At 48.3% G+C, this 14,816-nt stretch overlaps 1 protein-coding gene across 1 annotated transcript in view; it reads right to left on the minus strand.

The window, feature by feature from the left end:
* Nucleotides 1-10,363: 10,363 nt before the first annotated feature.
* TRPC5 (transient receptor potential cation channel subfamily C member 5) overlaps nucleotides 10,364-14,816 on the minus strand; it is a 67,698-nt gene continuing 63,245 nt past the window's right edge. Inside the window, exons 8-10 of the mRNA XM_009090304.4 lie at nucleotides 13,815-13,856; nucleotides 12,043-12,132; nucleotides 10,364-11,355 (exon numbers count right to left, since the gene is read on the minus strand). Coding sequence (XP_009088552.1) covers nucleotides 10,621-11,355; nucleotides 12,043-12,132; nucleotides 13,815-13,856 — 867 coding nt within the window. The 3' untranslated portion in view covers nucleotides 10,364-10,620. The remainder of the gene's footprint in view (nucleotides 11,356-12,042; nucleotides 12,133-13,814; nucleotides 13,857-14,816) is intronic.

Raw genomic sequence — 14,816 nt, forward strand, 5'->3', positions numbered from 1 at the left:
TGAAACAGAAAAACAGCTGCCAAAAAAGCCACAGCTCTGCCCAAACCACAGCTGCCCTGCTTTGTGCTCTAGCCCTGTCCTCAGCTGGGGTTTACCAGCTCTGGCTGCAGCATCCTTGCGGCTGATCAGCTTTTCCAGGGGCTGTAGGATAATTCACATCAAACTTACACCGAGGGCTGGGGCTTGGCTTGAGAGGTTTGGGATTTTTTTTTTGTTTGTTTTTTTGTTGGGATTTATGCACGTTCCAGGACGTGGGCTCAGGGTCTTTTCTTTGGGGGGGAGCCCAGTGTCAGCCTGGTGCTTTTCCAGACCTCTCTGGCACAGGTTTTAGTGTGATTATTTTAGTTTGTTGATTGCTGTTATGGTTTAGTACCAGACCAGTGCTCTGGGATTTTTATGCCCAGTAGAATTGCTGTGAATGGGGATATTGGAATATAGTTTGAAGCCATAACCATATTTTATCTTTAGTTAGAAGAATGAAAAAATCCATGAATATTGATTTCTATCTGGAATTATTTTTTTCTGCAGATCAATGTTTTTAATTTTTTTATTTTTATTGGACTTCTTGAATCATGTTGCCTAATAGTAAACTTTTAAAGCAAAGACTTGATCCTGGAATGTGGGGGTTTTGGTTTTTTTTTTTGGTTTTTTTTTTTTTTTTGGTTTTGTTTTGTTTTGTTTTGTTGGGTTTTTTTTTGTGGATGGCTTTTCAGCCTTGAAAAGAGAGAACAGAAGAGCTCTCTTTTCTGTTTTCATTCTTGCCACCTCCTTTCCTTCACTGTGTTTTTCTAGATGAAAGGCAGAGGCTCAGATGAAATTAACACCTGCAGGCTTTGTGAGGTGGCAGCACCATGAAGTGCTGTCCCTCCATGTGAGCCCCAGAGCCAAGGCTGTCCCTGCTGACAGAGGACAGGGCTCCAGCTGTGCCAGGGCGGGCTCAGGCTGCACACCAGGGAGCATTTCTCATGGGAAAGGTTCGTTGTTGAACATTGGAAGGCACTGCCCAGGGAGGTGTAGAGTCCCCATCCCTGGAGGTGTCCAGGGAACACCTGGATGTGGCACTCAGTGCTCTGGGCTGGGTGGCAACGTGGGGATCACCCACAGGCTGGGCTCAGTCTTGGAGATCTTTTCCATCCTGAATAGTTCTGTGATTCTTCTGAGCCTGCAGGATGGACAAAGCAGTGACCAGCCCCAGGCCTGGTGCTTTGGGGGGTGGCTTCTCTTGTGATTCAGTGTTTGAGTCTGGGAGGAGCAGGCTCCAGCTGTGTGAGCTGCCAGGCTCCAGAGTGGCTCTGTTATCTTAGCACTCCTCAGTGCAGAGTCAGCCCTTGCTGGTGCTTGCAGAGATGTCACCTGTGTCACCCCCAGGTCAGCAGGGCAGCACCAGAGCTGCCCTGCCAGCCTCTGCTGATGGCATCTCTCTGATGGGGCTGCAATCCCATCTGGGACTGAAGAAATGATAAATACTGCACAGAGACTGTGCTGGCCACTGGGCTGTCCCCTGCTAATGCTCCTGTTTTCCCCTTGCTCACATAACCAAACCAATCCCTACAGAAAGTTTGTTTTCCTAGCTCAGTTGTTGTTTGGGTTTTTTTTTTTTTATTTCACTCTTAGGTTCCATTTCTCTTGGCAGTGCTGCTGGGATACCTTTTCTTTTATAAAATGACACCATCAAAGGTTGCATTATATATGGAAGATAGTCAGCATATAAATCTAGGCCCAGAATTCCAAGTAACTGCTTTTTTCATAAGGGAGGAAGATAAAACCGTTGAACCAGGACCTTATAGCTTTGAAATAAGATCAGAAATTAAATTTTGCAGGGCAGACCTGTATCCAGAAGCTCTAGTCACTGCTGCTGACCAGATTTCACACTCAGCTGGGCTGTTCCACATAGGAAACAGCTCAGCCACAGGCTCAGAGCATGTTCCAGACACTGACTGCAGCCCAGCCCTCCCTCCAGTGGGGTTATCTGCAGCCCCAGAACAGGTACCTGAGCCCTGACAGGGTGTTTTTATCTCCTGGGCTCTGTTTATGGCAATACTTTTATTCCAGATGCTAAATCTTGCCTTCCCTGGAGCAGCTGAGCACTTTGCCACAAGCTTTGGGGTGCCTGTGACCCAAGGCAAGGGTCAGTCTGTGCTCACAGCTGTGATGAGGGCTTGGGAAAATGAACTTTTAAGAGAAAGTGGAATGTCCCCGAATGATAAAATTGATGGACCATCCAAACCCCTCTATAATTTCTTTAATGTATTTTTTTCCTCTTCCCTATCCTCCCTGTTTTCCTTTTCCAATCAATTGCAGACATGTGGTTTCTAACTCTGTTTAAACCAGCCCATTTAAAATATGTCATAGTTGAAAGCAAAAGTTGTTTCTTTTGCTGCCTGTGGTGATTGTGTGAATGTGTGATTTGTGTAACTTTTCAGGACGTGCAGGTAAGAGGAGTGTGCTGAGTCACTCCCTGGCTTTGCAGGGACAAGAGGGGGTGGAAATCCCTGCCAGGTGAAGTTCAGTTCCTGTTTCTGGAACAAGGAGCTCAACTGGAGATTCACAGTGCCTTAACTTTCAACTTTTAGCTTTCTGAGTGGGAATGTGCTCATCCAGCTGCAAAAACTCCTTGTCTATTGAAAAAAAATTAAAAAGGTGCAGTCTTTTGTTTTCATGTGAACATTTAAATTTCTGCAGCTGTGGATCCCTGGATTTTGTACAGCTTTTGCCAGGGTCAGTGTTCATTTGTGTGTCCACATTGCCTCCCTTGTGCAGGAATCTTCTGCATTCCAAGGGAAGGGAAGTGCTGTGGTTTAACTTGTGGAAACTCTTGTTTTAATGGAAGCTTGGCCAAAAGCCTCTGGTCAGAGGTGGAAACCTCCTGAAATGTATCTCCAGGACTTTAATGAGATTTGCTGGAGGACAGCTTTCCAGAAGCAAATTATGTTAATACAGTTATAAGTTGCTGCTGGATGTCTCCCTTACACTATTAGCTGTATTGCTAATTGTGTGGCCAATGCAGTTGTGCTGCTCTGAGGATATCTTTGGGGAGTGAATTAAAATGAAATTACACTTACTTAGACTTCTCTGTGCAGGAGTAATTGCATTCATGTGGTGAATTTTATTTACCAACACTCCTAGTGGGTTGCTATTTTCTGTTGTAGCCAAGATATAATGAAAATTGTGGGGCTGTTCTGTTGGTTTGGGTTTTTTATTCCCCCAGCCAGGTGTTGTTCAGCTCTTCCTCAAATTTGAGTGATCATCTTCACTGGAGGTAAGCAGGACTGTGAGATGTCATTTTTTATTGAAATACCAATAAAGTCTCTGTGGAATCAAAGCCCTTTAGTGCTTCTCTGACCACTGACAGCCCTTGAGAAGCCTGTGCTGCACTTTAAATCCTGTTTTTTAAAAACTCTAAAATGTCAGATCTGTTGCTGTTCATAAATGTTTATTATCAATAGGCAGCTGGAAATGTTACATCTGAAAAGGTAGAAACACCTTGATTTTTCAATAGGCTTACATTTTTGGGAAAAAAATTAAATGCTTTTTATTTGGTTTTTTTTTTTTTTTTGTTCAGTTTACAGTTAAGCTAAAAATACACATAAAATAAATAATTTCCTTTGTTATGTACATAGTTTCATTTTGTACAGGTTATACGAGGGTCTGACATGGAGTCTGCACTAGGGGTGGAAGAGATGCAAGTAGAAAAGTACATAAAACTAAGCATCTGTTTTTGCTTTTTGCTCTTGCCCTTGTCTCCAGGGGTGGCTATTACCACTCAACTGGCAGATTCTGAGGTCCCCATTCTGTCTTTGCATACACAAAATTCTTACAACATGTAAAAGCTCTTTTGCCTGGAAAAGGCCTTTGAGTTTTTGAGCAAAACTGAAATAAAGAAGAAGGGGGTGGGAGGATGGAAAAAAGCCTCACTTTTTCTTTTTTTTTTTTTTTTCTTTTATTCCATGAAATAAAATGGCATTTTAAAATATGCTTGGGTGTGAAGGCTGTTTCTGTGGTTGCTTTTTTTATTAATGAAGATTTAATTTGACAATAAAACTTGATTGCTAAAAAAACTTCAGAGTCAGCCCAGGGCTCCACACAGAAAATAGAATACTCAAGCATCTGCTACTGTCTTTTGCTTCTCAAAATCCTTAGCCCTGTAGCTCCCAGACCTGCCTTATAAACACCTTCAGTAGTTTTTAAATAACTCTACAATAGCCAGAAAAATAGCTAAGACCCAAAAGTGCCCCCTTGCTGAAAAACAACTATTTATAGTCCAAAGGCCTCACTCTGCTGGCTAAAGGTATCACAGTGTTCTGTCAGCTCCTCCTGGGGCACCTCTGAGCCCTGGGCACAGCAGCTCTGCTGCCTCAGGGGTGCTGCTGCTGATGTGGGAATGCTTCCAGTGGGATGGGAAAGGAAAAAAAATCCCCCAACCCATCCCCAAAGCAGGCTGTGCTGAGCTGGGCTGGGGACAGGCTGCACTGGGGTCCCAGGGGGTGGGACTGATGGAGAAGGGGCTGTCAGGAGCCAGAGGGTGGGACTGGATCTCCAGGGGTCTCTTCCAGCCCCAAGCAGGATTCTGTATGGGAGGAATGACTAGATGTAAAATTGTGGGTGGTTTGAGCTCTGCTGCTGTTCTGCCTGGGGGTTTCGTTTTGCTTTGCACACCTTAAAAAAAAAACAGAGCGGGTCAAAGTGTGTCCCTGAAGCACAAAATGCTATCAAAGGTTTGGAAGCTGAGGATCAAATGCTTTTTGCTTTTTAAGTGTACTTCTTTAGATGAAACATGTTTTCTTTTTGGAACAATGGTTCTTGGTCATGAATTGCCTGCAGAGCAGTTGTTGGTCTGGGTGGAGGCAGTTACATGAATAATATAGAAATTACTCTCTGTAAAAAGGGCCTGAAATGGGGAGAGAAGTGTGAAAATGAAATTTAATCATATTATAAATGTTTAGGAAATGAGCTGATGTGGCTAGCCCAGAGTATTCTCTATCTCCTCCAAAAAAATCCAGAGGGGAAGTGACCTTATAGCTGTTTCAAGTCACACATTCACTGAAAACTGCAGATTCTGTTGGGGCACAGTTTATTTTAGATGCTTCTCCAGAGAGTGGATTCACTATCCACCACAGTCTGACTCCAATTAATTTCACCATGACATTAATTAGAGTGCCTGGTGCTGGCAGCACACCTGGGCAGGTGTGAGCAGCCCTGGCCCCTCCCTCAGCTGGGGCTGCTGTGCCAGGGGGCTGGAAATGCCCCTTGGGGGGAAGAGTCCCTGCAGGGCACCCATCCCAAAAACACCTCCAGCAGGTCTCAGCTAAAACCCAACCCTCATCAACTCCAGGCAGCCCTGGGGGCTGGGATGGTTTTGATGGATTTTTGCCCTTCTGTGTGTGGAATTGCAGCAGAGGTGGGAGGGGGTCCTGATCCTTTGGGAATCAGCCTCAGGGGCTGCACAGAGCTTTGTCTGCCTGTGGGACAGGGGTGGACACTGCAGGAGGAGCTGACTGGTTAAAGGAGAGCTCAGCCAGCACTGAACTCCTCCTGGTTAACTGGAACACGCTTTTCTTTGGGATTTTGGTCCTTTGGGAAGGGAAGGGGGACAAACACGTCATGGTGTGAGAGCAGTGAGTGCCTGGGGGGTTTCCAGGGCTAGAAACCCCAGAGGTGATTCAGATCCTTGCTTACCCTGCTGCTCCCTGTCCAGATATCCCTGTCAATAACATCCAGGTCCCCAGGGCAGGGACAGTGCTCCTGTGCCTGGCAGGAGCCCAGAGTGCTCAGAGTGCCCTTGCCCTGCCAGACCCCTCCTAGAGCTCCTCTTGCTCAAACCCAAGACCTTTCTCCAGAGTGAACACTGAAGAAAACACCTTGTACAGAGAAATCAGCGTGAGGAGCCCCTCCCAGGGATGCAGGGGACAGTGTCCAGCTGTCCAGGCTCCCCCAGCAGCCACAGTGTTGGCCACCCTCTGGTGTCTGGGGGGGGTGTCCAGAGCTGCTGTCCCCTCTCCTGGGGCAGAGCAGGCAGCAGGGCCACCCTGCTCCAGTCCCAGCCTCCCTCTGCCCTCCTGTGACACCCAGGTGAGCTCTCCTTGCCCGTGATGGGGTGAGAAGTGATGATCACAGAGGTGATGATGTGACATTTCCCTATGGCCCTACCCTGGTGTGCACCAGTGCTGATCTGCCTGTGGAGCCCCCCCCCCCCCCCCGTGCTCAGAATCCTGTCGTACCAACCAATTTTAACCTCTTTCAAAGGGTTTATAGTCATACATTAATATATTTATTTAAATACTCTTAATATTTACAGTGGCTGTTTCTGCTAAAAATCGTGTTACAGGGGCTGTGGGGAAAGGGGTGGAACACAAATACAGGAAGGTGACATTTGGGGTGAGGCATAAACCACAAAAGCAAAGGTGTCAGAATTTAGGCTTCCAGGGTATGCTGCTCCTGCTCTCTGTCTACTGCAGAAGTCCCCTAAATTCCCTTCATGGGGAAACCATGCGAGTTTCCTACATGGAAAATTATCATAACAGACATAACAGTTAAATCCTAACCTGAATTAGTTGTAAGAAAATAAAAGTACCTACTGCTGCTACCAGAGTTACCTAGTCCTGTATATAGCGCCTTGGAACTGGAAAGTGCTTCTAAACTATCAACTAACCCCCCCTGCGAGGTAGGTAAGTATTATTATCCCTATTTTACAGATGGGGAAACTGAGGCATTCCAGAGGCTGAGTGACTTGCCCAAGGTCACAGGGGAGGCAGAGGCAGAGCAGGGAGTGGAGCTGAGCTCCCTCCTGGCTCTGAACCTGCCCATGCTTCCTCTGAGGGGACACGGGTACAAACACAGGAGTATTTACATATTTACCAGCAAGTGAGCCATCTACCAGTGCAGTTATCCAAATAACCTGCACTGATAATTCAGGTAATTTCTTGTTTCTGAAGCAATTTAGGTAATCTCTGACCTGAGTACAAACACCTCCCAGCTCTGCTGTTTGTTAACTTTTTAATTGGTGATGCCCCATCCCTGGAAGCATCCAAGGCTTGGAGCAACCTGGCCTTGTGGAAGGGGGGGCTGGAACAGGAACTTTAAGGTCCCTTCCAACCCAAACCACTCCATAATTCCATGACCAGGTGTGCTGTTTTACAAAGCCAGGGGAAAATGCCACTGGGATGGGAGGAGAGAAAAAGAAATGCAACTTCAAGAGCAAGAGACCTAAGAAAGGAAAAGTGGTTGAAAAATCTGTTATTCCTAACTCCAAACTCCAAGGGTCCTTCTTGAAGCCCACAGAACAAAGGCCAGGTGTGAACCAGCAGAGCCAAGGAAAGGTTTAACTCCCCACAGGAGAAACTCAAGTGTTCCACCAGCTCCTGCCCTGAGCTGAGACAGCACAGGGGTCATTCACTGATTTCTCTGCAGGAAAAAAGAACTTTCACTAAAACATGCTTTCATTTTTGAGCAACTGAAAGCAGAAAAATACTGGTGCAGTCCCAAATACTGGGCTGCAAGTGAATTAAGCAAAACCTGAGTGGGTTTTTTTTTTTATCAAATGTATTTTTCAGAAGCTACTTCAATTTCCGCTCCCCTGAAGCTCCTCTTTTAGCATAATAATAATTCACCAGCTGCTCCAAAGTCTATTGCTATCAACAGGGATGCATGGATGCAATCAAAGAGAATTTTGCCTTTTGGGGGGACCAATTTGAGTTTTTCAAACTCCTGGACACTTGTATTAATCACAGCCAAATCAAGTATTGGTGTTGGATTCCAGAGTCAGCTCAGACTCGCTGCTAGCTGGGAGCAGGGAAGGATTTCAGTCATGAAACAAAGCCCAGGGGAGCCCCAGCCAGGGGGCCAGAGAGCATCTGCCCCTCCAGCCCAGCCCTGGGGATGCAGATCTGCCATCCACTGCCACGGGGCAGCTCCCAGCCCTGCACCAGCAGGGGAACAAGTGACTCACACAGCCCGCAGGGAAGGGATTTTTGCATTTTTGGGGGCAGCACTGCTGAGTTAATTCAGTCTCTTTGTGCTGTTTGTACCTGGTAATGCACTCGAGTGTGAGCTGTGTCACCAGGCTGGGTGCTGTTCTCACTGAACACTTCAAAGCCTTTCTGCTGTCCAAGGACACAAACCCAGCTTCTGGCCCAATTTGATGTAATCTGCATAACTGTCCTTGAATTGTTTTCATTCTTCCTCCTTACCCAGGAAATGCCACAAAGATTCTCTGGCCCCTGGTCCAGCAGAGTTCCCAGACTGCAGAGTGGGTCAGGGGAGGCACCACAGGACCCCAATCCACCCCCCTGCAGCAGCTCCTGCTCAGGTTTGTCTTGGCAGAAATGTGCTCAGTTTGGTTTCCTGACCTGTGGGGCTCTTACTGTGACCACTGCCTTGGTGGGTTCTGCCCGTGGCTCTGCCCCATCCATGGATTTGCTCCTCCAGCCAGGGCTGCCTGATTTCCTGAGGGATTGATCAGCAACTGCTCCCCCCTCGGCTTTTGCAAGTCTCCTCGTGTGCCACCAATGTCAGTTGGCTCAGCCTTCCATGAGGGAAGAGGAAATGCAGTTTTCAAAGACAGCCCTAACCCAGCAATTAGTGTGAAAGCCCAAAATCTGTTGATACAGAAATGCCTTTCACTCTGCCTTAACTAACACATCCAGAAGCTCAAATATTTGGGGTGTTACACTGCCTGCTGCTAACAGGGCTGCTGTCACTATAAGCAAGGGATGCAGAAATGGCTTGGAGTCCCTGCTGGTTGATCCCAGCACCAGGGCTGCCCTGGAGCCACAGAGGTCTGCACTGAGCACTGCCGTGGGTTTGGGCTGCTGGCACGTCTGCTCTGCCCCAGCAGCTGCTGCAGCACCCACTTTTCTCTCTGTGCTCCACCTGCTGGGTGAAGCTGCACGAGTGCCCAAAGGAAGAACCCCACAAGGGGAGTTTTCCCCCACAAGAGGAGGGAGGCAGGGTCAAAACTCGGGCAGAGTACCCAGCTGCAGGTGCTCCAGCATCTCCCATCGCCCTGAGCCTCCGTGCTGCCAGCAGAGCTGCTCCTGCCCTGCTGGTGGATCTGACCTGCTCCAGGGGCAGGTGTGGATTGTCCAGCATTGTGTTCCTCCAGAGGCAACTCACAACCCAGCTCCCAGGTGAGGGGATTGCTGGCAGCCACCCTGGGGAAATGCTGGAGCTCCACAGCCCCTCCAGGGAGCAGAGCCCTGCAGGAGGGCAGGAATGGGGACAGGAATGGGGACAGGAATGGGGACAGGAATGGGGACAGGAATGAAGCCATTCCCGAGCCCCTGGGCAGGACCTGCTCCCTCCAAGGAAGCAGCTGACCAAGAGCAGCTCTGAGGTGGTGCTCAGTGCCAACCATCTGTGCTTCTCAGCAACACTGCACAATAAAGTTCAAGTATCCCATTGTTAAAAAAATAAAATAAAACCCCCTAAAAATCCCTGTTAAGAATTCAACCACCTTGCCCTTGATGGGGCTTTTCCCCCGCTCTGATGCTCCTTGGGACAGCAGCAGTGACAGTGCTAAGCCCTGTCCAGACACTCCCACAGCTGGGGAAATAAAAGATAATAAAAGAGACCATCTCCTGCCACACTCCTTTTTGTTACACCTCAGAGAAGGACCTGCAGAGCTGCTCCATGCTGCTGCAGCTCTTGCTTAGTCTGCTTTTCAGACCTGCAGCTCAGGGGCCCAGGGAGGATGCCCTCCCTCAGGAGATGGATTTCCTCTGGCACCCATCAGAGAGGCAGCAAAAAGTGAATGCAGCACTGGAAGTAAAATCAGGAATTGCAAAATCAGGGCAAGGCTTAGAGCTGGGTTTTGGTTCAGCCTATTAGAAACTACTCTGAGGTTTGTATTTTAAGCAGCCAGGATTGTTTTGGGTTGTTTTGGGCTGTTTTCTTTTCAGTTCATCTACACAGGAGTTGGAGGCAAGGCCAGGTGCTGGCTCCCACTGTCAGCCTAATTGGAAGGTCCTTCTGCTCCCCAAAAGGGAAATTAGGTAAAGAAGCAAATATGTTAGCAACAAAAACAGGTTCCAGGTGGATGATCAAAGGGGTCTCATATTCAGTAATACTTTACAATATTAATATAGTGGCCTGAAAAAACAAGCACAACCAAAAGAAGTCATATTGCTTAAAGGAAACAAAAACCCACCTGTTATAGGTCAAAACCCCTTTAAAAAATATTTTCAGTGAGATTCTCAGCCTCCTGCTGAACAGCTGTTTGTGTTGATGAGGAACACTGAGCAGGATGCAGAGCCAGTGGTGCTGGGCAGCAGCACTGAAACCCAGCTGGGGTGGGATGATGATGGGAGCACTGGAGAAATCCTTTCCTCAGCCACCTGCATGCCTCACTTCTGTGGGGCTTGGAGACTAACACTGCATCCAAAGGGATTCCTGTGGTTTATGGCAACCTCATAAATGGTGAAACCATTCGTTTAGCATTCGTGAGTGTAAAAAAAAGTTAACTAAAAAAGGTGCAGATGGCTATAAAATAGGCTATAACATAAGTAGGCTTACACTTTTTTTTTCACCTGTGGACAGAAAGGAAACAGTGATGCTGAACCAGATGAGAGCAAACAATTACCAATACTTGGCTGAGTTTTGCAGTGAGAGTTAAGAGAGCTTTGCTCAGAGCCGAGTGGTAACATGATCCTCCTGCCCATCTTTCCACTGGTTTATAAACAAGTCACAGGCCTCTCCCCAGGAATCAAACACATCCTCTGACGAGTCTATAAGTTTGGAGTTAGAGGAACAAATACTGGAAGCACAGTGAAGGGAACTGGTACAAACCACAGGGCACTCCTTGCTCTGTCCCGTGAGTCTCGTGTTCCCACTGTAGGCCACCTCATTGAGGTTAATTTCACTTTTGGAACAATTCTCTTCCCTCTCTCTGTCCATGGGAGAATATTTAATGTCTTTCCACATGTAGTGTGGCTGGATGATCCCGTCTGAAATGGTGTACATGGGTTCTGAGCTGGGCTCGGGGACGTGGCCGTTCATCTTGGAGAAGAGCAGCCCCAGCCTCTTGAAGGATTCCTTCTTGGAGCTGGAGAGCCTCTGAACCCTGTTCCCGTTGCGCACAAAGGAGCGCTTGCTGATCCCGTTGCTTTTCGGCCTCTCCTCCACCATGTTGATCCCAGACATGGTTTTAATCAGGGCAGACACGTTGAAGTCCTTCTTCTTGTTGGCTACATTGAAGGACACGCTCTTGGCTCTGGGCTTTTCTCCAGCATTGTCCTCGTTTGTCTCCTCCTTTTGGGACACCTCCGTGCTGCTGGTAGAGTAACTCCTCCTCTGGGGCTTCCTGTTGCCTAAGAGGTCAAGAACTTCATAGCGAAAGCTCGAGATGTCCTGTTTTAGTTCCTGGGGCAAGAGGAGACAGGAGTTACCTCCAGCAGCTTTATCTGACATGGAGGAATGACCACATTCCCTCAGCTGTGCCAGTGGCTGGTACCAAATCACACAAGAACATCACACCCCCGTCCAGTGCCACACAGAAATGTGTTGGTAGTGCCGAGAACTGGGGACCTCACAAGGCTTTTGTCTCCAAAGGCTGGGGACTGGCCCTGATGATCAACCCCCCCTGCACACCCCAAAACGTCAGATAAGAGAGTTACAGAAGAGGGAATACTGCTGAAATAGGGCAGGAATGCTCTCTGGCTGATATTTACAGAATTTACAAATTACAAACTTACATTTGTTTGTGAGTGTTCTTAATATCCATCAACCCCAACCCATTCCTCAACTCTGTCTGCATTAGGACTGGGAATGTGATGTTGACTCAAATCACATCTTTCACTCCTGCTCTTTTCCAATGCTTTTGTCTGCATAGCACGTTGTATATTAACGTATGGGAGGTGGTCATATAGGAAGACACTCAATTATAACTCACTCTGCCCACAAAACCCCACAGACCCATCAGATGCATTCCCAGCTCCAGTCACAGTCCTATTTCCACACATCACAAATCACCTTAACAGGTTAGTGCAAACTCTGCAAGTGGCTGTTTGAATTAATAAAACCAATTATTATTGAGGAATAATAAACTACCTTGAAGTTTTCTTCAGTTAAACCTTCGTTGGTTTTGGAAGTTCTTATCATTGCAGCGACGTATCTTTTCACAAGATTTCTTATCACTTCCTGGAACAGGAAACAGTCCAAGTGATTCAACTGCTAGCTCAGCCCAAACTCTGTTCTTGCTGCGTTTCCCTGAGCTCTTGCCAGCAGCAGCTGTCCTGACTCTGCTGGCTAAAAACCACTCACCCCCAGAAACAAAATGCTTCCTTTTAAGCAGAGCAAACCTTGGGACGGGGTGATACAGCTTCCCCCTCTCATGGAGGCTCAGTTTTGAACTAAAGGCAAAGCAGTTGTTTCATGCTGGGGCTTGGAGATGTGCAAGTCATGCAGAAAAGAAATTCTCTGAGTGCTGTCTCCAAGCAGTTCTTGGATGTGCTCTTTAATCTCAGCTGCTGAAAGGTTTTACAATTACCAATCTCATGTGCACACTGTGTATCGTGATGGGCTAAATTTGGCATCTGAAGGTGGTTTATCAAGTCTTTGAAGCCAAGGAGGCCATGTAAGCAATAAATGACGTGAAGAGCAGCCAGGATCCCATGGGTCAATGGACATTCACCTCAAACCACATCTGCAGCTGCCTGAGTGTTCCCTAAGGGCAGAAACTCCTTTAAGGGTGGCTGCACCACGCGTGGGCAGCACTGGAAGGGCCAAACCACACTCTCAGTGACTTCTCCAGGGACTCTCCCTCCTCTGTGTCACCTGTCTGCTACACTCCATGTTTTTGGTTGGATGAGCTCCATTTTGCTCTGCTCATGTCCCTCCCTGATGCCTTCACGGAAGCAAATTGGTGCTTTGAGCTTGCACATTTATCTGTGCCAGCCAAAACACACCCAGGCTGTTTGTGCCTGCTGCGTGCAGGGAAGAGACCACTCCAAACCTGCCCTGCATCTGCCCCCCTTCACAAACAAGTCTGAGCAATGCCAAGCTGAAGATGGTGTCAGCAGCAAGGCTTTGCTGGGAGGTTTTTCGGAGATCCCAATGCCGCTGCCGTAAGCTGTGCTGTGAAGTCAGAAAGCACCATATGCCAGTTGTCAGAGGTGACTAATTATGTTAACCACCAACTTCTGATAAAAGTGCTCTTCAGAAAGCAGGAGATGTCTTAAGTAAGACAAATTACTAATGGCTTTTGGCAGTGGAGCCTAACGTAGAGCCTAACATTTTGGAGAATATTTTTCCTTCCAGCGTGCTGGCATAATGCATCCCACTGAATTCAAGGGCTGAAGCTGGTGTTTTTAATGAAGTTCCATCCTTTTGTGGGTTGAGTTTAATGAGTACTTGATGACAGGCAGGCTGAGAATAAACAAACCAGCAAGATTCAATAAAGGAATCATTCCTCCTTCCTGAGCTGTCCCCAACAAAAGAATATCCCAACCACAGTCTGAGTTAGGGGTGCTTTACAAAAAAGAGCAAGAGAGGAACAATTCAGGAGTGTAAAAATGCTGCAGGAATAGTTTTAACCAGGATGTCCTGACAGCCTGATGGCAATGGGGATGTGACCTTGACTTCAGCAGCCACACTGACACCTGCAAGTTTTCCACTATTCCAGAGAGGCTGAAAGGCAAGGACAGATTTACTGAACCATCCACCTCCAATGAGGAAATGCTTTAATCCATGATAAGCTAAATCCTCTTAGAGGACCTACACTTATCAAAATATATTCTGGAAGCAAGCAAGAATTGAAGTATTGGAAAATGAGAAAGAGAAAGAAACAGCAAGTAAAAAACTTTATGTGCCCAAAAGTTTACCTGGTAATGTTGATTCTGAATCAGGTTGTCAGCGTGACGTTCCTGGAAAGAGAAAGGCACAGAGGTGTCACCTGTCTGCTCCTGCCTTTAGAGCTCTCCATGGCTCTGAGCAAGTGTCTCAGGATTAGCTGGGTGTGTGTTCTATTTTCCATCTGTCAGAGCTGGGGCAGCTCTCTCCTGTTCCTTGGGCAGTTTTTTTCTTTATCTCTCCCACAGCCCATCCTCCCTCCAGGAGATCTCTGCTGTCCATGGCCACTGAGTGTCCCTGCAGGGCTGATCAAATTCCACCATCCCATGGGGAGATGCTCTGCCCAGGGGAGGAGCCAAGCATTCCTACCTGGATCCAATCTGCCCTGGGAACAGCCCAGCAGCCTCTGCCCACTGCATTCCCAGAGGAGCAGCTTTCTGCTGCCCTGCATTCCCAGAGGGAGAGCAGGCCCATCTCCAGCAGCCCTGGAGCTGCAGAGGAAAACTCCCCCCTTGGGCAGGATCCCTGCTCCAGCAGAGCCACAGCTGGCACTGCAGGAGGGCTGAGCCCCCCTGGGATGGGACTGTGCCACCACCCTGAGCCCCCTGGGATGGGACTATGCCACCACCCTGAGCCCCCCTGGGATGGGACTGTGCCACCACCCTGAGCCCCCCTGGGATGGGACTGTGCCACCACCCTGAGCCCCCCTGGGATGGGACTGTGCCACCACCCTGAGCCCCCCTGGGATGGGACTGTGCCACCACCCTGAGCCCCCCTGGGATGGGACTGTGCCACCACCCTGAGCCCCCTGGGATGGGACTGTGCCACCACCCTGAGCCCCCCTGGGATGGGACTGTGCCACCACCCTGAGCCCCCCTGGGATGGGACTGTGCCACCACCCTGAGCCCCCCTGGGATGGGACTGTGCCACCACCCTGAGCCCCCCTGGGATGGGACTGTGCCACCACCCTGAGCCCCCCTGGGATGGGACTGTGCCACCACCCTGACACACAGGGGGCCAGGGCATGCTCTGAC

Source organism: Serinus canaria, chromosome 4A (genome assembly GCF_022539315.1).
Source record: "Serinus canaria isolate serCan28SL12 chromosome 4A, serCan2020, whole genome shotgun sequence".
Taxonomy (NCBI): Eukaryota; Metazoa; Chordata; class Aves; order Passeriformes; family Fringillidae; genus Serinus; species Serinus canaria.